General features: G+C 43.9%; 2 protein-coding genes across 2 annotated transcripts in view; one reads left to right on the top strand and one right to left on the bottom strand.

Moving 5' to 3' along the window:
- Cep19 (centrosomal protein 19) overlaps positions 1-347 on the bottom strand; it is an 11,748-nt gene extending 11,401 nt beyond the window's left edge. Inside the window, exon 1 of the mRNA XM_052740482.1 lies at positions 105-347. The gene's annotated coding sequence lies outside the window, so the exon portion shown is untranslated. The remainder of the gene's footprint in view (positions 1-104) is intronic.
- Positions 1-24,248, top strand: part of Pigx (phosphatidylinositol glycan anchor biosynthesis class X) — a 25,256-nt gene extending 1,008 nt beyond the window's left edge. Inside the window, exons 2-8 of the mRNA XM_052739902.1 lie at positions 226-731; positions 1,501-1,564; positions 6,279-6,420; positions 9,671-9,884; positions 12,560-12,660; positions 15,802-15,941; positions 23,801-24,248. Coding sequence (XP_052595862.1) covers positions 226-731; positions 1,501-1,564; positions 6,279-6,420; positions 9,671-9,884; positions 12,560-12,660; positions 15,802-15,941; positions 23,801-23,813 — 1,180 coding nt within the window. The 3' untranslated portion in view covers positions 23,814-24,248. The remainder of the gene's footprint in view (positions 1-225; positions 732-1,500; positions 1,565-6,278; positions 6,421-9,670; positions 9,885-12,559; positions 12,661-15,801; positions 15,942-23,800) is intronic.

Below are 24,248 nucleotides of genomic sequence, written 5' to 3'. Positions count from 1 at the left end.
CTGTGTTCTCCACAGCATCTAAAGGGGTACGGATTTCCCCGAGCACAGACCCGAGTTTTCCTTACTGATGTCCTCACTAGTGCAAGGCGACCGACCCTTCTTACCCGTGAAGAAGTACAGGAAGTGCACATCTGAACAGCAGTGAAAGGGTTGTTTCCATCCAACCGCATTGCACAGAGGAGCGCTTATATCGACTTTGAGGCGGAGTGGAGCTTGACGCTGCAGGAAGAGGCGACAGCCATTCTCTACAGGGGTAACACCATGGGGTGAACTCAGACGCAGCGGGCACCGTCCGCACGCATCCGGCTGTGGACCGGAAGCGGGCCTGAACGCGGCGAGTGCGGGCCCAAGACTGCGCGCTTGGTTTCCACAGCAACAGCGCGGGCGCGCGGGCTGCGCTTGCGCAGCTTCTCGCCCCGCCCCGGCTGGGACGGCAAGGGGCGGGGCCGAGGGCGGGCTTCCCGGGGACCTGGTGGTAACCCAGTGCGGGCGCTCAGTGGGTCCTAGGGGACTTGCCCGCGGAGCGCTCCGTCCCCGTCACCGGGCCGGCGGGAGTGCGCGCTGCGGCGTGCGCAGCCTCCTTCGGCCCCCGCAGCTTGTAACGCGCGCCCCTCCCGGGCGTCGGCGCTCCGGCGTCCTGGCTGCCCGCGCCCTGGCCTGGCTGCTCCTCTGGGCGGCTGGGCTGGTCGGCAGGCTCGCCGCGGACCTCAGCGATGTCCCCTTCAGCTCTGGTAAAGGGCCGGGGGGCGGCTGAGGGGGCGCGCGGAGCTGGGGCGGAGGTGGGACGGAGGTGGGGAGCAGCCGTGGCGCCTCAGCCCCGCGGTTTGCCGAGGTGTTACGGGTACCAGGGGCGGGAGGAGGGTAGCAACAAAGGCCGCGTGCGTCGCTCCCCTCCCTGCCTCCCTGTGATCTTTGCTCGGGATTCCATCCCGGACGTCGGAGCCGGGCTTTGTCCTTCCGAGGAGGGACTGGCCACACTGTGACAAAAGTACTAAACAAGTCCAGCCACGAAGCGTCTTGGGATGCTTAGGGTGGTACCCCAGAAGCTGCTTTGTGCTGCCTGAGAGGCCAGGGAACCCTTCGCGTCCCAGGAGGTGTGAGAATGCCCCAACAGCGTGTAAAGGTGAAGGGGTGAGCTGGTGTGTTGAGTGACAGACTTCTAAGGGAGATGCAACACACACACACACACACACACACACACACACACACACACAGGTCTACTCACCCCAGAAAGGTAGCCTTTGTACACACCTATTAAGTGATGAACTAGGACCTGGATCCAGACAATCCAACTCCAGTGACGATATTCTCAACCTCCACGATGTACTACTGGAAATAGATTTATATGTAGCTCAAACTGCTTGCATTGAAAAATTTTACCTTGCTGTTAGATGGTTAGATTTTTCTAGCAAGTAAAGCATATTCTAGTAGTTATTTTCTAACTATTTAATATTTCTTTTAGTATGTTTAATTTTTAACATCTTGATTTTTTTTTTGTAGGTATAAGGGCCACTTGTTCTGAAATCATTTTGAGGCAAGAATTTTTGAAAGATGGTTTCCACAGGTAAGTTGCCCATTGATTTCTACTTATATTAAAATACTGGCTCAAGATTTACAACAAGTAATTGATAGTTGAAATATGGATAAATTGAAAAATTGTTTCCATTTTTGTTTGTTTTGAGAAAGGGTCTCATATAGTCCAGGCTGGCCTCAAATTTGTTATGTAGTTTGGAATAACCTTGACTTCCTTGATCCTCCTGCTCATTCAAGTGCTGGGATTACAGGTGTGTGCCACCAAGCCTGGCTGTTGCCTCTCTCTCTCTCTCTCTCTCTCTCTCTCTCTCTCTCTCTCTCTCTCTCTCTCTCTGTTTTTATTTTTTTGAGACAGGGTTTCACTGTGTAGCCCTGGATGTCCTGGAACTCACTCTGTAGACCAGGCTGGCCTCAAAACTCAGAGATTCACCTGCCTCTGCCTCCCGAGTGCTGGGATCAAAGGTGGGCACCACCACTGCTTGAGACAAAGTATTGCTGTATAGCTCAGGGTGGCTTGGAGCTTAAGATGATCCTACTGACTCAGCCTTCCAACTTGCTGGAATTGTAGGTGTATACTATGATTCCTGGCTTATTTTGCTTTTATTATTATTAATTAATTGTCTTTGAAAAAAATCACTTCCCAGCATTTTGTTTATGATCAAATATATTTTGCCTCTTTTTTTTTTTTTCTTTTTGTAGAATTTTGCTCCCGGAAAGCTAATTCCGGACGGATAAGTCCTTTCCCTTCTGGCTTGTTCTTGACTTCGTTGTGTGACCTTTCGCTTTGATAGCCTTTGTCTCCAGTGACTGTATGTAACATGCCTTGGTGTGGTTGTGTGTGTGTGTGTGTGTGTGTATTTCCTGCTTGAGGTTTGCCGAGCTGCTTGGATTTATGGAATCATAGTTCTCATCAAATCTGGACAACGTGGGGCCGTATGCCCTCTCTGTGTCCTTCTCTGTCTTTCCTGGGTGCCACTGAAGCAGTTCCTATATGCGCGCTTTATTTCGAGGTCGCTGCTTCAGTTCCTTCTTCCCTGTCAAGTCCTTTTTTTTTTTTTAAATTTTTATTTCATGCACATTGGTGTTTTGCCTGTATGTATGTCTGTGTGAGGATGTTGGATCCTCTGGAACTGGAGTTACAGATAGCTGTGAGTCACCATGTGGGTGCTGAGAACTGAACTCAGGTCCTCTGGAAGAGCAGCCAGTGCTCTTAACCACTGGCTCTCTCCAGCCCCCACCTGCCTGTCTTTTTTCTTCTTTTTTTTTAATTAAGTAATTTTTTTCATTCGTTTTTACACTATTTTTCTTCTCTTTTTTTTTTTTTTTTTTTTTTGGTTTTTCGAGACAGGGTTTCTCTGTGTAGCTTTGTGCCTTTCCTGGAACTCACTTGGTAGCCCAGGCTGGCCTCGAACTCACAGAGATCCGCCTGCCTCTGCCTCCCGAGTGCTGGGATTAAAGGCGTGCGCCACCACCGCCCGGCCTTTTCTTCTCTTTTATACTCCAGTTTTCATGGTTTTCTGTGGCTGTCTCCAAGTCATCGGTCTTTTATTACTCATTGTTTAATTGCTTTTAATCACACATTTAAAATTTTTATTTTTACGTATTTTGAAGTTACAGTCCAGTCTTTAAAAATTAAAAATGAAGTTGGGCTGTTAAATGGCTCAGTGGGTAAAGGTGCTTGCCACCAAGCCTGATGACCTGAGTGGGAGCCCCGAGACTAACATGGTGGAAGGCGCGAGCTGACCCCCACAAGGTGTCTTCTGACACTCACATGTGAGCCATGGCAGGTGCTTTATAAACACATTAAATTTTTTCGTTAGATTTATTCATTTTATTTTATGATCTTTTGCCTGCACGCATGTATGTGTGGCATTGGATCTCCTGGAACTGGTGTGACCCACCACGTGGGTGCTGGGAATCAAACCCGGGTCCTCTGCAGGAGCAGCAAGTGCTCTTAATCTCTGAGCCATCTCTCCTGTCCCATATAAAGACTTTTAATGGTCACCTGCCGTTCCATTTCTGTCTTACCATCATAAAGAAAAAAGGTTTCTTTAGGCTCCTTATTCTGAAGGCATAAGGTTTGAAGTTAGGGTCTCTCGTGCCGTGATTAAACACTTGAACCAGAAGCGACACAGGGAGGAAAGGGTTGATTCATCGCAGCGACTCTCAGGTCCCGCTCCATCACCCAGGGAACTCAGGCAGGAACCTGGAGGCAGGAGCTGAAGCAGAAACCATGGAGGATGCTGCTTACAGGCTTGCTCCACATGGCTTGCTCAGTTTGCTCTCTTGTACTGTTAAAAAAAACTCCCCCACAGACTTGGCCTGCAGGCCAGTCTCATGTAGGCATTGTCTCAGTCGAAGTTTCCTCCTCCCATCTGACCTTGGCTTGTGTTCATTTGACAAAAACAAACAACAACAACAACAAACCCCAGAAAACCCTAACCAGCCCAGAAGGCCGCACCTGGTAGTGGCTTTCCTGCTGACCAAATCTAAAGGTAGCACAGGACATCACACGACAAGGCAGAAAGCAGCAGGCCCACGCTGGCCTCTTCCTGCCGACGTTTTCTGGTAGTTGCTCATATTTTCTGGGCTCTCGACATGTTTAGTCGTATTTGATTGATCGCTGAACCCGGACAAAGCCCTGATGTTTGTCGACTTAGTTTTCTTCCTTTCAAGACTGTTGGGCTCCTCCTGCTGCCTGTAAAGGTTTTCACTGATCAGCTTGATCCTGTCAACTTGGTGTTTGTTGAGTTCTCAAGTTACAGTGGTCTTCGCTGTGGGGCTAATTTGTCTAAGTCCCCTGTTGTCTAAGTCCCCTGTTGGGGACTCCCTGATGCTTCTGTTTATGTTTGATTGGTCAGAACTTGAATGCTTTCTGATCATGCATGAGATTTTGGAATGTTTTACTTTTCAGCTCCTTGGTCACTTTTTTGTTCAATATTCTGGACTTCTTGTTTATGTTTAGCATTTGGCAAAAACAAGAAATTTCTAGTTGGATTTTTTTTTTGAACTTAAAAAAAATGATTTTATTTATTTTTCTCTCATACCATACATCACAACAGCAGCCCCCCCCCTCCATTTATTTTTAATATAATCTCCTTTCTGGATTTAGTTCTGTGACTTCCCAGCTCCTTCAGTCTCTGGCAGCCCGTCTTGCTGTTTCCTTAAGCAAAAGCACCATGCTGTGCTTGGGTCCTCTCTGCACTGTGGTCCAGAGTTTGCCTCTGGACAGAGCTGGGGCAGTTACACATCTCATTTCATATCATTGTTTTGTTTGTTTTGAGATAAGATCTCACCAAATAGCCTGGGCTGGCTTTGAACTTGGAGAGATCCTTCTGCATTGGCCTGAGTGCTGAGATTGTGTGTACCGGCTCTCCCAGTTTATAATCTGTTTTAAAATGTGTGTACATGAGTGCAGGTGTGTGTACCTGTGGGCATGAGTATGTGAATGCAGGTGTGTGTACCTGTGGGCATGTGTATGTGAATGCAGGTGTGTGTACCTGTGGGCATGTGTATGTGAATGCAGGTGTGTGTACCTGTGGGCATGTGTATGTGAATGCAGGTGTGTGTACCTGTGGGCATGTGTAAGTGAATGCAGGTGTGTGTACCTGTGGTCTGTGTATGTGAATGCAATTGTGTGTGTACCTGTGGGTATGTGTATGTGAATGCAGGTGTATGTACCTATGGGCATGTGTATGTGAATGCAGGTATGTGTACCTGTGGGTATGTGTATGTGAATGCAATTGTGTGTGTACCTGTGTATTGGTGAAATTATTAAGGCCACTCCACGTAGTTAAAATGGCTACCCACTACACCTGTGGGTATGTGTATGTGAGTGCAGGTGTGTGTGTGCCTGTGGGTATGTGTATGTGAGTGCAGTTGTGTGTGTACCTGTGGGTATGTGTATGTGAATGCAGTTGTGTGTGTACCTGTGGGTATGTGTATGTGAATATAGGTGTGTATACTTGTGATATGTATATGTGAATGCAAGTGTGTGTACCTGTGATATGTATATGTGAATGAATGCAGGTACTTGAAGAGAGACATATGACCCCCTATAGCTGGAGTTACAGACTGTTGTAAACCACCTGGCATGGGCACTGGAAACTGAACTCAGGTCCTCTGAAGAGCAGCACTCTCTTAACCATGGAACCATCTCCAGACCTAAGTTAATTTTTGTAGATGGTTATGAAGTAATCGCTCTTTTTCTACAGTGTCAGTACCATTGTTGAAAAGACATTGGTTTCCTGTCAAATCATATTAATTCTTTTCTTGGAAATGTTAATGCATGTGTGACTACTTTTGGGTTTTATTCCTTTCTATTGATCTCATCTGTGGTGGGTTTTTGTTTTGTTTTGTTTTGTTTTTGTTTGTTTGTTTTTTTTCTGAGACGGGGTTTCTCTGTGTAGTTTTGATGCCTGTCCTGGAACTCTGTAGACCAGACTAGCCTTGAACTCACAGGAATATCCCTGGCTCTGCCTCCCGAGTGCTGGGATTAAAGTCATGCTCCACCGCCGCCTGGCCTTTATCTGTTTTTACATTAATGCTGTGCTATGACTCCTGACATGAGTTATGAGACATCTAATGGGTGATCTCTTATGGTATAAGTATTTCATTTGACATGATAATCTACTTTTGGACAATGAATTTGAAATATAGTGTCTGTGCTATTCTGGATGTAATGTTAATCTATCTTATTTAATAACTGAGTGGAGAGATTTACTTTAAATGCCCTTATCTTACAGAGACCTTGTAATAAAAGTGAAATTTGGAGAAAGCATTGAGGACTTACAGACTTGCCGGCTCTTAATTAGACATTACATCCCAACAGGATTTTTTGTGGATCCGTATGAGTTGGCTTCATTACGAGAGAGAAACGTAACAGAGGTACAGTTATTGGGGGATTTTTAAAGAGAAATTAATACAGGAGTGCTGTGATTAGATTAAGGTAAAATGGTAGATAAGACAACATTGTAGTTTAAATTTTGTTAAAGTTTCTGAGTCCTTTTTTTTGCAATAGCATAGGTGAATTCTTCAATAAATGAGCGACAATTGTCAGGATTAAGCCAACTAACCTGAGGTAGTTGAATGCTTTTCATTGGTATAGTTCATAGTTCAGTGACTAAGGAAGTTAGTGTGTGTGTGTGTGTGTGTGTGTGTGTGTGTGTGTGTGTCTGCATCTAAGAAGATTAAGGATTGCTAAATAGTACTCAGCTTTGTTAACAGGAAAGACATACTGGCTTTTTGCTTTACTTTTTAGTGTGTATGTGTGCTTGCATTTGTGCATATACCTATACACGTACATGTGAAGGCCACAGGTTGACATAGGATATGTTCCCTCTCTCTCTCCCCATCTTATTTTTTGTGGCTGGGTCTGTATTAGTTACTTTCCTAATGCTGTGATAAAATACCAGACCAAGACAACTTATAAAAGAGATTTTTTTTTTCCTTGAACTGAGGACCGAACCCAGGGCCTTGTGCTTGCTAGGCAAGCGCTCTAACACTGAGCTAAATCCCCAGCCCTATAAAAGAGATTTTAATTGGGATTATGGTCCCAGATGTTAGAGTCTGTGGCGGCTGCTGTAGCAGTAGCTGAGAACTCATCCATAAGCAGAAGGCAGAGGCACAATGCTGGGGTTGGGTGGAAGCTTTTGAAACCGAAACACCTACACCAGGGACACACCTCCAATAGGGGCACACCTCCTAACCCTTCCCAGATAGCCACCAACTGTTCCCAGGCGTGTACCACCACGCCCAGCATAACAACATATTTCTAAAGGAAGTAAAAAATAGCAAATTAAAGAAAAGTGAAAATACACCCTCACAATTAGTAGGCTGCTAAAACTACTTAAGAAGAAATTCATAGCCCTAAATGACTAAAAAAGTAGAAAGATCTGAAATAAATAATTAAGGTTCTGAGCTTGGCAGTGGTGGTGCACACCTTTTATCCCAGCACTCGGGAGGCAGAGGCAGGCCGATCTCTGTGAGTTCAGTGCCAGCCTGGTCTACAAAGTGAGATCCAGGACAACCAGGACTGTTACATAGAGAAACCCTGTCTCCAAAACAAAACCAAAATAATAATAATAACAACAACAACTAAGGATCTGGAGAGAAGGCTCAGTGAGTAAAAGCACTTGCTATACAAGCATGAGGGCCTGAATTCAAGTCCCACAACCCGTTAATCCAGGTGCTGATAGCAAGCATCTGTAATCCAGTGCTTCTATGGGGGAAGGGGAGGCAGAGAGAGGAGCATCGGAGGGGTGCTGGGAGCTCACAAGCCAGCGAAGCCACCATAGCAGTGTCCCAAATAAGTTGGAAGGCAAGGACTGATCTCACACACACACACACACACACACACACACACACCGCAGACAAAAAAGACCTCGGCTTCCTAAATGCTGGGATTATAGGTATGTGTCACCATGTCTGGCTTTAGTTCTAAAACATTTAATTTTTGTTTGTTTTCGTTTTTTGAGACAGAGTCTGACTATGTAGCCCCGGCTAGCCTTGAACTCATAGAAGTCCACCTGCTTCTACCTCTCAAGTGCTGGAATTAAAGGCATACACCACCATGCTGAGCTCTTAGCACTTTTTAAAAAACACATAATTTTTATTTTATTTTTTAAAACTTTTATTTTATTTTTAGTTGTGTATACATATGTGTGTGTGTTGTGTGGATATGTGTATGTATGTGTGGGTGCCTATGGGGACCAAAAGAGGAATTAGATCTTTTGGAGCTGGAGTTATAGGCAGTTATGAGCTGACCAACATGGGCACTGTGAACCAAACTCAGGTCCTCCATAAGAGCTTTTAACCCCTCACTGAGCCGTCTCTTTCTGTCTCTCTCTGTCTCACTGTCTCTCTCTCTCTCCAGCCCCTATTTTATTTAGTGTTGTGTGCAGGTGTGCATGCCATGGCACACATGGAGAGAGTAGAGGACATTTTTTTTTAAAGATTTGTTTATATTTTTATTATTGATAATTATATATGTGTCTGTGTGAGTGTACGTGTGTGGGTGTCCACAGAGTCAAGAAGAGGGTGTTGTCAGATCTTTTGGAACTAGGGTTCACAGGCATTTTTGAGCTATCCAGTGTGGACACTTGGATTCCAGCACTGGTCTAGAAGATGGAGAAACACGTACTGTTAACCGCTGAGCCATCTCTTCAGGCTGGTGAAAACCTCTGGGAGTCAGCTCTTTCCTTCCACTGTGTGTTCCAGAGTTTGAAGACTTGCATGGCTAGTCCTCCTATCTATGGAGCCATCTCTCGGAGGTTTAAAACAAAAAATGTGATTTGCGTAGGGCGGTGGTGCACGCCTTTGATCCCAGCACTTGGGAGGCAGAGCTCTGTGAGATCAAGGCCAGCCTGGTCGACAGAGCGAGTTCCAGGACAGCCTCCAAAACTACACAGAGCAACCCTGTCTCGGGGGTGGAGGGTGGGTGGGGGGATGGATGTAATTTGCTGGTTGGGAATGATGGTGGATGGTACATACCTATAATTTTAGCACTTGGTAGGGCGAGGCAGATTTTCAAGTTTGTGGCCAGCCTGCGCTGTAGAGTAAGTTCAAATCCAGCCTTAGCTAAACAGTGAGACACTGTGTGTGTGTGTGTGTGTGTGTGTGTGTGTGTGTGTGTGTGTGTGTGTGTGTGTGTGATTTGTTTGAAGTGGTTAAATGTTGTTCAGTGGTAGATCCCTCACCTAGAGTGTATAAAGCCTGGTTTTGAGCCCCAGCACCACAAGAACGAAGCTGTTTTTCACCTCTCCGTCATATCCCCGCTCTAGAAAGTTGCTGATCTTTGTTCGGCTTCCTGCCTGCCGTACTCACTACCATTTTACTTCACCAGAGAACAGGAAATGGCCAGGATGATACCAGTCATTTTAACCTAACACAAGCCAAATGGTTTCTGTCCTGGTTGTTCCCTAGTTTACTTTCATTATTCGTGGATCACATCCTGTGTTTTCTACATACAAGTGAGGATGAAAAGGGAATGGAAATGGCCTATAACAGGAATACACTTGATGTCTCTGCCTATCTGTACAGCAGTTTCTGGGTTTTACTTTTGTATTTTATTTTATTTCTTTTTTATTTTTCTTCATTAGTATTTCTTCTTGATTAATATTTGTTTTCTCTTCAACAGGCAGTGATGGTATCAGAAAGTTTTAATATAGAAGCCCCCAACTATTTGTCCAAAGAATCCGAAGTCCTCATCTATGCACGACAAGATGCACAGTGCATCGATTGCTTCCAGGCCTTTTTGCCTGTGCACTATCGCTATCATCGGCCACATAAGAAAGATGGAGACACCCTGATTGTGGTCAACAACCCAGAGTTACTGATGTACTGTGACCAAGGTGAGGGTTGACAAGAAGAGTAAAGATGTGGTGGCAGGCCTTAGTCAAGGACAAGAATGGCAAATGTCTTCCTTTGTTAACTTGTAGTGAATTGTTGTAAGACAGATACCTCTAAGTACCACCTAGGTCAGGAAATGAAACTTTACAGGCCTGTAAGATGGCTCGGCAGTGAAGGTGCTTGCTAAGCCTGACCAGCCGCATGCATGATCCATAGACCCACATGGTGGAGGGAGAGCCCAGCTCCTGCATGATGTTCTCTGACCTCCATATGTGTGCAAGGTGCACATGTGTACACACACACACACACACACACACACACACACACACACACACAACTGTAACAAAACATTTTAGAAGAAAAACAACTTTTCCACTTACTCTGGCAGCTAGCCCATGTGTTCTGTCTCTATTACAGTCTCCTCTTTCCTCTGAAAGACTGACTGAGTTTCCTGACTTGAACACTTGCTTCCTCTCTGAAGGTTTTTAACATTCTGTGTATGTTTGTGTGTCTCTGTGTGGGTATGTGAACCTGTGAGTACAGTGCCCAGGAGCCAGAAGCAGGTGTCATATCTAGAACCAGAATCAAAGGCAGTTGTGAGTCACCCACCATGCATGCTGGGAACCAGGTTCTCAGGTGCTGTGGAAGAGCGAGAGGTGCTCGTAATCTCCGAGCCTTCTTTCCACCCCCAACCCTCACTTCCTTAATGGGCATGACTCTTTTGGGGGGCAGGCGATTTCGAGACAGGGTTTCTCTGTGTATCCTTGGCTGTCCTGGAACTCATTCTGTAGACCAGGCTGGCTTCCAACTCCTGCCAAGTGCTGAGATTAAAGGTGTGCGCCACCACCGCCTGGCAGTGAGCATGATTCTTAAATACTATAATTTTAGTCTTGTCCATAACAACAACAAAATGTTGTTTCTATTAAGTTTCTTTAGTTTTGTTTCCCTTGTATCTCTCTCTTTTCTTTGAAATTCTTTTGAAAGGCCCATTGACCTGAAGGTTTCTTTCTTACGGTTTGGGCCTTTGTGATTGCACTCATGTAAAACTCTTGTTTTCTGGAATTGGCTAATGACTCCAGAGATAGGATCAGATTCATTCATGTTTGCTTCCTTTGGTAAGACCATAGGTAATACTAAGTCCTTTTATGAGTAGACATGTAATATCTGGTTATTTCTCTTTTCAGGGGAAGGGAATGAGAGAGGATCTTCCTGTGTAGGCCACTCTTGTCTTAAACTTTCTTTGTAGCTCACAGCCCAGCCTTGAAAGTCTTGATCCTTTTGTCCCATATTCCTGAGTGTTGTCTCCTTTTTATAGTGATCTACCTCCCCTTTGCTGCTTTCTGTTTTGTTTTTAGACTTACTTTATGTATGAGCGTTTGCTTGCATGTATGTATATGCACCACATATGTGCCTATGGGTGTTTGTGAGCTACCCTGTGGGAGCTGGGCACTAGACTTGGGTCCTCTGTAAGAAGAGCAAATGCTCTTGAACTGCAGAGACCAGTCCCTGCTTTCTGTTTTTAAAACTGGCTTATAGGACTTAGAGGGGTTTGTGCTTCGTTTCTTCTGTCCTGTGCTGTGTTGGTGGGGATACTTGATCACCTACACTGGTTGCAGACTTAGTTCATGAGCTTTGAGAATCACTCTGCAGTTGTGTTTTTGTGTGGAGATTTGGGTAACTTACAAAACTACTCTTGCTGGGTTTGGTGGTGCACACTGTAACCCCAGTCCTCTGGTGGTCTAGGGTAGAAGGATAAAGACTTGGAAGGCATTTGGACTGGGCAGTGAGCCCCTGTCTCCAAAATACAAGAGAGTGTGGAGACAGGAGGATCAGGAGTTGAAGACCATCCTCACCCATGCAGTGTGTTCAAGGCCAGTTTAGGCTGCTGGAAATTGTTGTGAAACAAGACTAAAAGTCCTCTTCTTTGACTGTTTCTTCACAGTAGCTCAGAGTCAAGGCATTTTTTGTAGTTTGAGAAGCTCTTTCAAATTTTGATTCTTCCTAGTCTTTAAATGTGGGTTACTTAGGAAAGCTAACAACATTGTTACTAATAACCAGTAGAGGGAATTTTTAGTCTTATGTTGTCACTGGGAAGCCTTTCCTTATGAGAATATTCAAGGCTTTTTCATTCTATTCACGTTCTTTATCCAGGCATGTTTTCTGTTCCTGTTAATGACACCATTACTTGTCCTAAATAAGCTTTGAAGAAGTGTTTCTCCTGAGAGAACACAGAGAATTCTGATAGTTTGTTTTGATCTGAGTGCTCTTTGTATTAATGTTTGATATGAAAATTTATCAGGCTGTGTACTGAAGATGTGTTCGTTTTTCTGAATATAATTCATATCCTTCAGAAGAGGTTTTTGAAACAATGTCTTTTTTTTTCCTGAAGTGATGCTTCAAAAAAAGGTAACATTACACTTTTAATGAAATCTGTAAACAAAATGTGTTTCATTTCTGTGATCACGACTACAATCCCATATTGCTTGGGCATCCACATAAGAAAGGACATCAGCGTACCATCATATGATGGATGTGGGTTCAAATCATCTGTGCTGTGTGTTGAAATGTTTGAATTCTCATATCCTAGCGTGCATGATTCCTGGTGAAGTGCAAGACAAGCTACAGCCTTGAATCCAAATACGAGTTTTCTGAGATCTTGTTTTCTCCCTTTTTTCAGAGTTTCCTGTTTTGAAATGCTGGGCTCAGTCAAAAGTGGCAGCTCCCTGTGCTTTGAAAAGTGAGGAGATCTGCCAGTGGAACAGCATGCAGTATAAATCAGTAAGATGCTTTGTGCTGCTCTTCAATGGCACTGCCTCGCTTCCATGTCTTTCTGTAAAGGGTCAGCATGTTGTAGTCCATACAGAGCACTTTTGTTGTTTTAATATTGTTCCTTTGCTACTGGTGGCTGCAGTGGGTAAAGTCAGTATTCTTTGAATTGGGGGCTGGTAGTCAGTGAGTCCAGGCCTCATTGGTTCAGAGTGTCCGTGTAGCTGGTATACTTTGTAAAGGTGTGAAATGGCAAAGACAAACAGTGCAGAGTCATTCAGTTTTCCTTCAGCAGGAAGATCAGAAATTTAAGGCCACCCTCAGCTATATAGTGAGTTTAAGGCCACTCTGGGCTGTATGAAAACATGTGTCAAAATAACACAAAACCAAAAAAAGAACGTACTGTTTTTAGAAAAGGAGGTCCCAGGATGTAGGTTACTGGTAGAGTGCTTGATAACATGTGAAAGACACTGGGTTTGTACCTCAAAATATAAAAATTAAAAATTTAAAATGGAGAAAAGGCCAAATATGATATAACATGTCTATAATCCCAGCACTCAGGAGGTTATAGCACAAGGAATGTGAGTCCCAGGCCAGCCTGGACTACATAGGGAGTTCAAGGTTAGACCCTGTGTAGGGGACCAGCCCTCACACTTATTTACCCCAGGAACTCTTGAGGAATGAGGGATAAGAGACTTAGTTAGAAATAGAGAGAGATAAAAAACACAGGATAGACTCAGGTGGGCCTGGATCCTTATCCACTGGCCCAGAATTGTATTCCAAAGGTCTGTTTATAACAATGCCAAGGGGTGGAGCAAAAGACCTCCCCCTTGCTAGTTAGACCCTTACAAACACCAAGTACCCAGGCCGGTGGTCCAATCAACCTCCCGTATAGTCCTGCTGGGTACAGCCACTAGGAAACCTATTGGGTTCAAACAACTCTGTCTCTTTCTTTTTAATTTTCCTTGTTATTTATTATTTGTGTGTGTGTGTGTGTAGGTGTGTAGGTCAGAGGACACTTTTAGGAGTTAGTTATCTCCTTCTACCCAGGGTTTCTTTCTCTTCTTGTGTTTTTTTTTTTTTTTTTTCTTTCTGAGACGGGGTTTCCCTGTGTATCCCTGGCTGTCCTAGAACTTGCTCTGTAGACCACGCTGGCCTTGATCTCAGATCCGCCTGCCTCTGCTCCTAAGTGCTGGGTTAAAGGCATGCGCTAACATGGCCTGGCATAGCCACCACCACACAGCAAGGGTTCCTTTCACTGTGGGTTTGGAGCTCAAACTCAGGATATCAGATTTGGATAGCAATACGTGCTTTTACCCACTGAGTTATCCTGTCAGTAAGACCCTGTCTTTTAAGAAAAAAAAGTTAGAATTAATGTAAACTTTTGAGTTATGAGAATCAAAGAAATATTCTCACCATGAGATATGCATTTAAGTGAATCTAATTTTTTTTTTTTTTTTTTTGGTTTTTCGAGACAGGGTTTCTCTGTGAAGCTTTGCGCCTTTTCCTGGAACTCACTTGGTAGCCCAGGCTGGCCTCGAACTCACAGAGATCCGCCTGGCTCTGCCTCCCGAGTGCTGGGATTAAAGGCGTGCGCCACCACCGCCCGGCTGAATCTAATTTTTCTTAGGTTTTTTTTTTTTGAGACAGGGTTTCTCTATGTAGCCCTGGCTGTCCTGGAACTAGTTCTGTAGATCAGACTGGTCTCAAACTAAGAGATCTGCCTGACTCTGTCTCCCAAGTGTTGAGATCAAAGGTAGGAGCCACCACACCTGACTAAGAAAACTTTTAAGAATAAAAAATATTCTTTTAAAAAAGAAAGCAAAGCTGGGTGGTGTAGCTAGAGTTTTCCTGCCTGGCCCACAGTCAGGACAGATCTCTATTACCTGCCAGTCCCACAGCCGCTCAGACCCGACCAAGTAAACACAGAGACTTATATTGCTTACAAACTGTATGGCCGTGGCAGGCTTCTTGCTAACTGTTCTTACAGCTTAAATTAATCCATTTCTATAAATCTATACCTTGCCACATGGCTCGTGGCTTACCGGCATCTTCACATGCTGTTTGTCATCGTGGCGGCTGGCAGTGTCTCTCTGACTCAGCCTTCCACTTCCCAGAATTCTTCTCCTCCTTGTCCCACCTACACTTCCTCCTGCCTGACCACTGGCCAATCAGTGTTTTATATACTAACCAATCAGAGCAACACATTTGCCATACAGAACATCCCACAGCAGGGTGGTGGTGGCACATGCCTTTAATCTCAGTACTCAGAAGCAAGTGGATCTCTTGAATTTGAGGCCCACCTGGTCTGCAGAGCCAGTTCTTGGACAGCCAGGACTGTTACACAGAGAAATCCTGTCTTGAAACACACCCAGACACACACATGCAGACAGACAGACAGACACACACACACATTTCTTACACAATGTATATAGATAATATCTATCTACCACTGTGCCCCTCCAGCTCCCCCTAATGCCACACACCCTCCCAAGTTCATGTCCTCTTTTTTTTTTTTTTTTCTTTTTCCGAGACAGGATTTCTCTGTGTAGCTTTGCGCCTTTCCTGGATCTCACTCTGGAGCCCATGCTGGCCTCAAACTCACAGAGATCCCCCTGCCTCTGCCTCCCGAGTGCTGGGATTAAAGGCGTGTGCCACAGCCGCCTGGCTTTCATGTCCTCTTTTTAAAAAAATATTTATAAGCTGATGAATCTAGTCAGTGCTGTCCATGTACACATGGATGTGTGGCTGTGTGGCCATCCACAGGGGCATGAGCAACCTGCCAGTGACATGTTCCCAAAGGAGAGGGACTCTCCCTCCCTTAGCAGCCATCAGCTGCCTATAGCTCCTCCACTAGCAGTGAGGCCTCAGAGGCCCCTCCCCCAGCTGTGCTGCAGATTTCACTGGCTTGATCTTGCACATGTCTTGTGCATGTAATTCCAGCTGCTGTGAACTGATACAGGCAACAGGCATGTCCAGAAGTATGCATTCAAAGCTGTCTTCCACATATTCTGGCTCTTACATTCTTTCTGCCCTTCTTATGAGAAGTTCCTAGAGCCTTGAATGGTAGGAGCTTGATGTAGATGACCCATCCATGGTTGAGCACGCAGAATTATTAAATGTCTCTGATTTTCTGTTTCTCCCTCTCCACAGATACTTAAGAATTTGACCCTGCAAGTTCCTGTGGGACTGACTATACACACCACTTTAGTGTGTTCTGTGACTCTGCTTATTACCATCCTGTGTTCTACTTTGATCCTGTTAGCTGTTTTCAAATATGGCCATTTTTCCCTGTAAGTTTTATATAGTTAGATGTTTTCTAGGAACCTAATAAATGAGATCTATTCCTTTGTGACAAGAAGTGTTCTTTTCAGAATTAACTGGCTATTTTTTCTTTGTTTGTGGGTAAAATTATGTTTCCAGGCAGGTCTCTGTCAGTTTATGGCCAGCCTGGTCTACATTGTTAGACCCTGTCTATAAAACAAACAACAACAACAACAAAATTATGTTTCACACAGGAAATTTTGGGTCATTGCTAGCTAATTGCAAAATATAGTGTTCTGTGATGTGACCCTCAAGTGCTCTTGGGTGGTCTAGTGGAGGAGGCTTCCTCATGTTAGATAATACTTAGAAGTGGCTGTCTTCATTTGGTATAGAGTAAGTTCATTGTTAAGCTAGTTACTTGTATTTTATGTGCACTGATGTTTGTGTGTGTGTGTGTGTGTGTGTGTGTGTGTGTCTGTGTGAGGGTGTTGGATCCCCACGAACAGAAGCTCCAGACAGTTGCGAGCTGCTATCCAGGTGCTGGTAATGAACCTGGGTCCTCTGCAAGAGCAGTCAGTGCTCTTAACTGCTGAGCCATCTCTCCAGCCCCGAGTTCATTATTAGTGTCAAATTGTTCTCATTTTGTGAATAGAATCTTTTAATTTACACTAAACATAGAGACACCCTTACAATTAAGAATAAAATAATTTGGATGAAAATTAAAGTAATTTACAGTTGTTAAGACCATTTGCTGGCTGGGTGGTGGTGGCACGCGCCTTCAATCCCAACACTTGGGAGGCAGAGACAGGCAGATCTCTGAGTTCGAGTTCAGCCTGGTCTACAGAGTGAGTTCTAGGACAGCCAGGGCTACACAGAGAAACCCTGTCTCAAAAGACAAAAACAAAAACAAAAGCATTTACTGATCTTGCAGAATTCCTGTACTCACTTGGTGGCTCACAACCGTCTTCAACTCCAGTCCCAGAGGACCCCGTACCCTCTTCTGGCTTCCTCAGACACCAGGCACCCAAGTGGTGCACAGAGAGAACTGCGGACAGAACACCCACAGTCATCAAATTAAAACAAAAATTACATTTCAGTTTCATGAAAATACTAAAGCTACTTATATAGAGTTTCAGAAAAAATAAAGTTGGCAATTAAGCAGTTATTAATATAAGTCGGGCTAGGTGGCACATGCCGATCCCAGCACTGGGAGGTAGAGGCAGGCAAATGTCTTAAGTTTGAGGCCAGCCTGGTCTACAGCACTGGTCCAGGGCTCTCACCCACTGAGCCATTTCTTAAGCTGAGAGTCACTGTATTTCCTTTGACTATACAGATTAGCAAAGGGTTTGGGGAAAGTGAGCACTAGGACTTACCGATGAGTTTGTCAGACACCTCATCTGTTAACTCAGTTTTAGTTTTTTGAGACAAGAGCTCATGTGTTCCAGACTGGCCTGAAACTGGCTAAGTATATGAAAATGATCTGGAACTCTTGACCCTCCTGCCTTTGTCTCTCAAATGTTGTAATTACACATGTTGCCACCACCTCTGGCTCAGATTGTCATTTGAAAAAATATATTTTGGCTGGAGAGATAGCTCAGCAGTTAAGAGCACTGACTGTTCTTCCAGAGGACCAGGGTTCAATTCCCAGCACCCACACGGCAGCTCACAACTGTCTGTAATTCCAAGATCTGACACCCTCACACAGACATGCGTGCAGGCAGGCAGAACACCAATGCACATAAAATAAAAATAAATAAGTAAATATGTTTTATGAACTTACGTATTTACAAAAAAAGAAATCTTCAGGTGATTTTTTTAAAGGTGATTTTCTTTTTAAAACAGTTTTGATTTAGTGTTACACTTGGTGAAAACAAAATAACATAAATGCCACAGGCTAATTAACAAACACACTTCACAGCTAAGGGAGACGGTCTGGTCAGTGAAGTGCTACGCACGCACGCACGCACGCACGCACGCACGCACGCACTTGTGAAGACTTGAGTTCGTTCCCTATAAAACACTGTGTGGTGAGTGCTTATCGCTTCAGGCCTGAGGGCGGAGATCCCATGCTGGCCCAGACTGATTGGTGAGCCCAGGTCCCAGAGAAGAAATTTGGCTCAAAAACTAAAACACTAGGTGGATGGCTTCTGGGGAGTATCCACCCAAGATTGACATCCGGTCTCTACAGACACATGCACACACACACACACACACACACACATCTACCTTTTAGAGTAAGAGTGTTGACTGGGTGTGGTGGTTCACGCCTTTAATCCTAGCACTTGAGAGGCTGGGATTATTTTTATATTGAGTAATGGAAGATGATTAAGTGTTTATATACATATAATTACTTACTTTTCCAAAGTATTTTGGTGTTTTTATGAAAATAAATCTTTTATAATTTTACGCTTATGATTTGATTTGTCACAACAACCCTTACTGAAGTCATATTTGGGTTTAAATATTAGAAGAGGCAACCCAGTGCTATAAAGTTAGAAAATTAGAACTTTTTTTTTTTAATTTTGGTTTCTCCTACCCCTGCCTCTGCCTCGCAAGTGCTGGGATTAAAGGCATGTGCCACCACCAGAAATCTATAAAGTTTCAACCCAATCTAGTTCCATACCTGTTTTGTGTTTTTGTATAAGAATTCCAAGCTGGGTGTGGTAGCACCTGACTGTAGTTTTGTGCTAGGGTTCTAAGTCAAAAGAAAGAGCAGGAAAAAAAGAAAAAGAAAAAGAAAAAAAGGAGCAGGAGGAAAGTGGTGGCGCACGCCTTAATCCCGGCACTTGGAAGGCAGAGCCAGGCGGATCTCTGTGAGTTCGAGGCCAGCCTGGTCTACAGAGCGAGATCCAGGACAGACACCAAAACTACACAGAGAAACCCTGTCTCAAAAAACCAAAAAAAGAAGGAGCAGGACTTTGAGGGTTAGTTTGGACTACATAGTAACACTGTTTCGTGTATATGTGTATTTCATATGTATTTGAAATGCAAATATATATTTGATATTAATATATATGATATGAAGAAAAGTATTTTTTAAATAGTGGTTCTTTTCTTTTTTTTAATTTGTATTTATGTGCATTGGTGTTTTGCCTCCATGTATGTCTGTTTGAGGGTGTCAGGTACCCTGGAACTGGAATTACAGACAGTTGTGAGCTACCATGTGGATGCTGGGAATTGAACCCGGGTCCTCTGGAAGAACAGCCAGTGCTCTTCACTGCTGAGCCTTCTCTCCAGCCCTCTCAGCCTATGTTTTACAAGTGTGAACTATGGGATTAATAATGTGACATTGAAATGGGGATTACCTTTTTTTTTTTCTTTTTGGAGTGGGGATATGACATTTATTGAGTTTATCTGCTAGAGTGGAAATAATGTCTATAAACTTCCAAATGTTTGTTACTATACTTCCATAACACAATTAAAATCCAGGTGTTTTCTGCCAGGTGGTGGTGGCACACTCCTTTAGTCCCAGCACTCTGGAGGCAGAGGCAGGTGGATGTCTGTGAGTTCAAGGACCGCTAGGAGTACACAGAGACTCTTGACGGGATGGCATCCAAGTGTGTTTTTTTTGTTTTTTGTTTTTCCGAGACAGGGTTTCTCTGTGTAGCTTTTCGCCTTTCCTGGAACTCACTCTGTAGCCCAGGCTGGCCTCGACTCACCACCGCCCGACTCAAGTGGTTTTTAAAAAATAGTAAACTCAATCAAAACTCATTACTTCAGAATCAATAGTTTCTTTTAATTCACAATAATACTTAAATAGGATTTAAGAATTGAACGCAGAAATTTCATTGGTTGGTTGTTTGGAAAGCTGATTAAACTTCCAGCTTGCTCAAATAATATCACAAAAAGTCACAATTGTGGCTTCGAAGAGGCAGAGTCCACTAGATTCACCAACATTGGACAGCCATCAGGAATTTTTAGAGCTAGGCGTAGTGGCTCATGCTTCTAGTTCCAGCACTTAGGAGACAAAGGCAGGTGAATCTCTGTGAATTAAAGGCCAACTTGGTCGGCATAATGAGTTCCAGGACAGCCAGAGTTTTATGTTTTTGTTTAGTGAGTTTGTGTTTAGTGAGATCCTGTTTTTTTTTTTTTTTTTTTTTTTTGGTTTTTCGAGACAGGGTTTCTCTGTGTAGTTTTGCGCCCTTTCTGGAACTCACTTTGTAGACCAGGCTGGCCTCGAACTCACAGAGATCCGCCTGGCTCTGCCTCCCGAGTGCTGGGATTAAAGGCATGCGCCACCACCGCCCGGCGAGATCCTGTTTTGTTATCTTGTGTGTTTGTGTTTAGTGAGACCCTGTCCCAAAAATTAAACAAAAACCCCAGGCTATTTAGAGTGGGAATGGTGTTGGGGTTGACAGCTCCCACCTGTAATCTCGGCACTTAATAGAGAAAGATAATCAGGCTTTCAGGACTAGCCTTCACTCCATAGCCAATTCAAGGTCAGCCTGGACTACATGACACCTACTCACTCCTTAAAAAAAGAGAGAGAGAATTTAGTGTCCTGAGATAATACTTAACCAAGCATCCAAGACCTTTCTTTTGTTGTCCTTTCTTCCCAGTTACAGATTTGTGAAGGTGTAGCATGGTACCACCACTAGCAGTGGTGGCCTCAATCAGAGTCCAGTTCTTCATCTCCACCAGTAACAAGTTGTGAGTGGTGTGGGGTGATGTGCCTTACGTTTCAGTCTTTTGGTACATTTCCTGCCGCTTCTGACAACTCTGCAGTGAGGTACTCCAGGATGACTGCTCTCTTCTCAGCAGCAGCTGAGCCTGTCCACAGATGATCATCCTAAATTTCAGGGGTAGGTGAATGGAGGGAATTGCAAGCTGCCTTGCTCTGAGTGGGAAATCATTTTTGTCCTGGTCTTTCTAGAGCAGTGTTTTGTTTTGTTTTGTTTTGTTTGTTTGTGTTTTGTTTTTTGTTTTTCAAGACAGGGTTTCTCTGTGTAGCTTTGGTGCCTGTCCTGGATCTCACTCTGTAGACCACCAGGCTGGCCTCGAACTCACAGAGATCCACCTGGCTCTGCCTCCCAAGTGCTGGGATTAAAGGCGTGCACCATCAACACCCAGCCTTAGAGCAGTGGTTTTCAACCTATGGGCCTTGACCCCCAAAGACCATCGGAAAACACAGGTATTAGATTCATAACAGTAGCAAAATTACAGCTCTGAAGTAGCAACGAAGAGGAACTGTATTAGAGGGTCAGAGCATTAGAAAGGTTGAGTCCACTGCTCTAGAGTCTTACCAGGCCTTACCAGTATTTCTTTTGGAATCTGAAGCTCAAAAGAAGCAGGGTATGGGGCTTGTGAGATGGATTATAAGTAGAGTTACTTGGGCACAGGCCTAACTCTTCCTGAGTTGAATCCCAGGATCGCCAAAGTGGCAGGAGAGAACTGACTTCTGAGAGAGAGAGAGAGAGAGAGAGAGAGAGAGAGAGAGAGAGAAAATATACACAAGAAAGGAAGATTTATTTATGTATGTGAGTGCTCTACTTGCATGTATGCCTACATGACAAGAGTGCATCAGATCCTATTATAGATGGTTGTGAGCCATCATGTGGGTGCTGGGAATTGAACTCAGGTCCTCCGGAAGAACAGCCAGTGCTTTTAACTGCTGAGCCCTCTCTCCTGCCCCTGGAAGGAAGATTTAAAGATAAAAACAAAGCAGAGAGAAAACTAGTCATATAAAAACCTAGATCCTACTACTTACTCCTTTATCCTATGGAGAGTCAAACTGTATTAAAACTGTTTCTATTTTATTTTGTTTATATGTCTGAGTGTTTTGCCTGCATGAATGTATGTGCACCACATGTGTTCAGTACCCACGGAGGCCAGATGAAGGCATCAGATCCCCTGAAATTGGAGTTACAGATGGTTGTGAACTGCCATTTGGGTGCTGGGAGACCAACAGGTCCTCTGGAAGAGCAGCAGCTAGTGTTTTTAGTTGCTGAGCTATCTCTCTAGCCTTTCTAAAACCTTTATTTAATAAACTTCACCTTTGCTTAAATATGGATATGCATTGTGTGCATCCTCGTGAATGTAGCTGTGTATGCAAGTATGCATGTGTGTGCATATATGTGTGTGTATTTAAGTAAAATATTTGTTTTCTTCAGTTGAACCAAATTTTATCCGTCTTTAAGCATAAAGTTAATATTTAAGATTGTCTTATTATATAATCGAGTCTTGTATTCATTTATACGGGTTTCAAGAAGTACAAGAAAAACATGTGAATGACAACACAAACTTTGATATGACTCTCATTGCCTAATCAGTAAATGATGCTAAATTTGATATAAGCACATGTCTGTGTTTGGCCTCCTTAAATTATCTTCCTTTGATAGATACAAGTAGGTGTTTTATATTTTCAGTCAGTTTTGTAATTCCATGTGTGGTCCTTTTTGTGTCAGGCCAAGAGAATGGATCCTGCTGTCTTGTTCATTATGTCCTAGTATTTGTTCCACCTTTGTGATTTATTTATCTTAAAGAATTGTGTTAGGTTCTTTTGGATGCAGAAAACAGAAAAACAGCTCATCTCAATAGGTGTGGTGGTAGGGATGTGTATTAGTGTGTATCTTAGTTGTTTATCTATTTTGGAGAATGCTACATGCTTTAGGAACTAGAATGAGCTTTTGCAGCTCTAATGAGTTGGGATATAATGAATTTCAGGATTATTCTAGGGAAGCTACTTAAATGTTCAATGCTATTATTTGGAAATGGAATTAGAGTAAAGTGACCAACATCCATATCCCTCAGACATACATCCTAGCAGGTTCCTAGCAGGTGGCTGAAGTAGGATTTGATAAACTACAAGAGAGTGAATGCTATGCACCAAGTGTTCACTTCAGAATTGACCTAAGCAGTGATAGTTGTAGTTATTCATCTTATTCTCAGCTATTTTACCTTAATATCCCCCCCTTGGGTGTCATATGGCTCATCTGGCCTCCAACTCACTGTAACTCCCGAACCCCTTACCCTTCCTCTACCTCCCAGGTGCTGGGATTTCCAGCTTGCACCACTATGCCTGGCATGAATTATATCTTTCTAGATCTCTGTTGGTAATGTTTCTGTTTTAGTTTGATGATTTGGCTACATGTACATTTCTAGGTTTAGTTATTTCCCTCAGTACTTTCAGGTTTTTATTCCGTTACAGACTGGCACCCATGGTTGCTTTGGAGATAGAAGACTTACTGCCTCTTTGTAACAGGGTGTCATGTTATAGCCCAGGCTGCCCTCAGATTCACAGGTGTGAGTCACTGTGCCCAGCTAAGAAATGGGTGTGAATTGAGTAGTTGCTCATTGGTAGAGAACTGTTTGTTTGGGTTTTTTTTCCTGGTCGCTTTATCTTGGGTCTATATCTTTGGTAGTCTATAGCCTCACTGCCCTCTCCAGAGTAGCAATAAAACCCTAGAGATTTTCAAGGAAAGCTGGTATTTTAACCTCAACAAACATGGCTTCATTCACTCTGCTTTTCTCTTTGTTTTTGGGGCTGAGCCTGGGGTTTGGAGAACTACCAGAGGGGCATTCTTCTCTAGTGACCACTTCCCTCTGTTTCTGTAAGGGTGTCACATTCCAGCAAGTGCCCATAGGTTTGACAGTGAGAGCACTTCAAGTTATCTTGAGTCTTTTTCTCTGCTCTTCCTAGCAGTTTTTCTCGAAACAGAGAGCATTTTCTGGAATCCTCTTGGAATCACTCTCCCTAGTTCATTTCCCTCTCATTTTTTGGGGGGGGTGGGGCAGGGTGCAGGTGTGGAGGTTAGAGTTCTCTTCTACCATGTGGATTCTGGGGAATGCAACTGAGATGGTTAGTCTTGGTGGTAAGTACCATTCAGTACCTGCTGAGCTATCTAGCTGTCTAGCTGCCTGATAAGTATTTTTGTATCCTTGGTTCTAGGTTTCTCTGCTGATGCAATAAACCATATCAAGCTGAATTAAAAGTCCAGGGTTAATGAGCCAAGCACTCTCTCAGGTGACTCTCAAGCCCCCCAGAAGTGAGGGGGGTGGAATCACATGGCAGGTCTATGGACCAGAGCTTAAATACCCTGTAGGCTTGGTCTTGAGCAGCTCTGGGGAGAGGAGCCACGGCTTGTTGGGCTTTCAACTAACACTGCCCTGCCCCCCCCTTCCTCTTTTTAAAAAAAAAAAACAAAACTGAATTATTATATGTGATCCAGGCTGGTATTGAACATTTCTGCCTTAACCTCCCAAATGCTGGGATTGCAGGCATGCACCATCGAATCTGACAATCTAATGAGCTTAAAGGGTAAACCAGGTAACATTACTCCTGTTTAAAATTGTTTAATGGCTTCTTGAAGTAAAGTGCACACTTCTTACCATATCAA

The sequence above is a fragment of the Peromyscus californicus genome, unplaced genomic scaffold (genome assembly GCF_007827085.1).
Source record: "Peromyscus californicus insignis strain IS unplaced genomic scaffold, ASM782708v3 Scaffold_16__1_contigs__length_79575227, whole genome shotgun sequence".
Classification (NCBI taxonomy): Eukaryota; Metazoa; Chordata; class Mammalia; order Rodentia; family Cricetidae; genus Peromyscus; species Peromyscus californicus.
The sequence above is the reverse complement of the archived record's forward strand: the minus strand, read 5'-3'. Positions and strand labels throughout refer to the sequence as shown.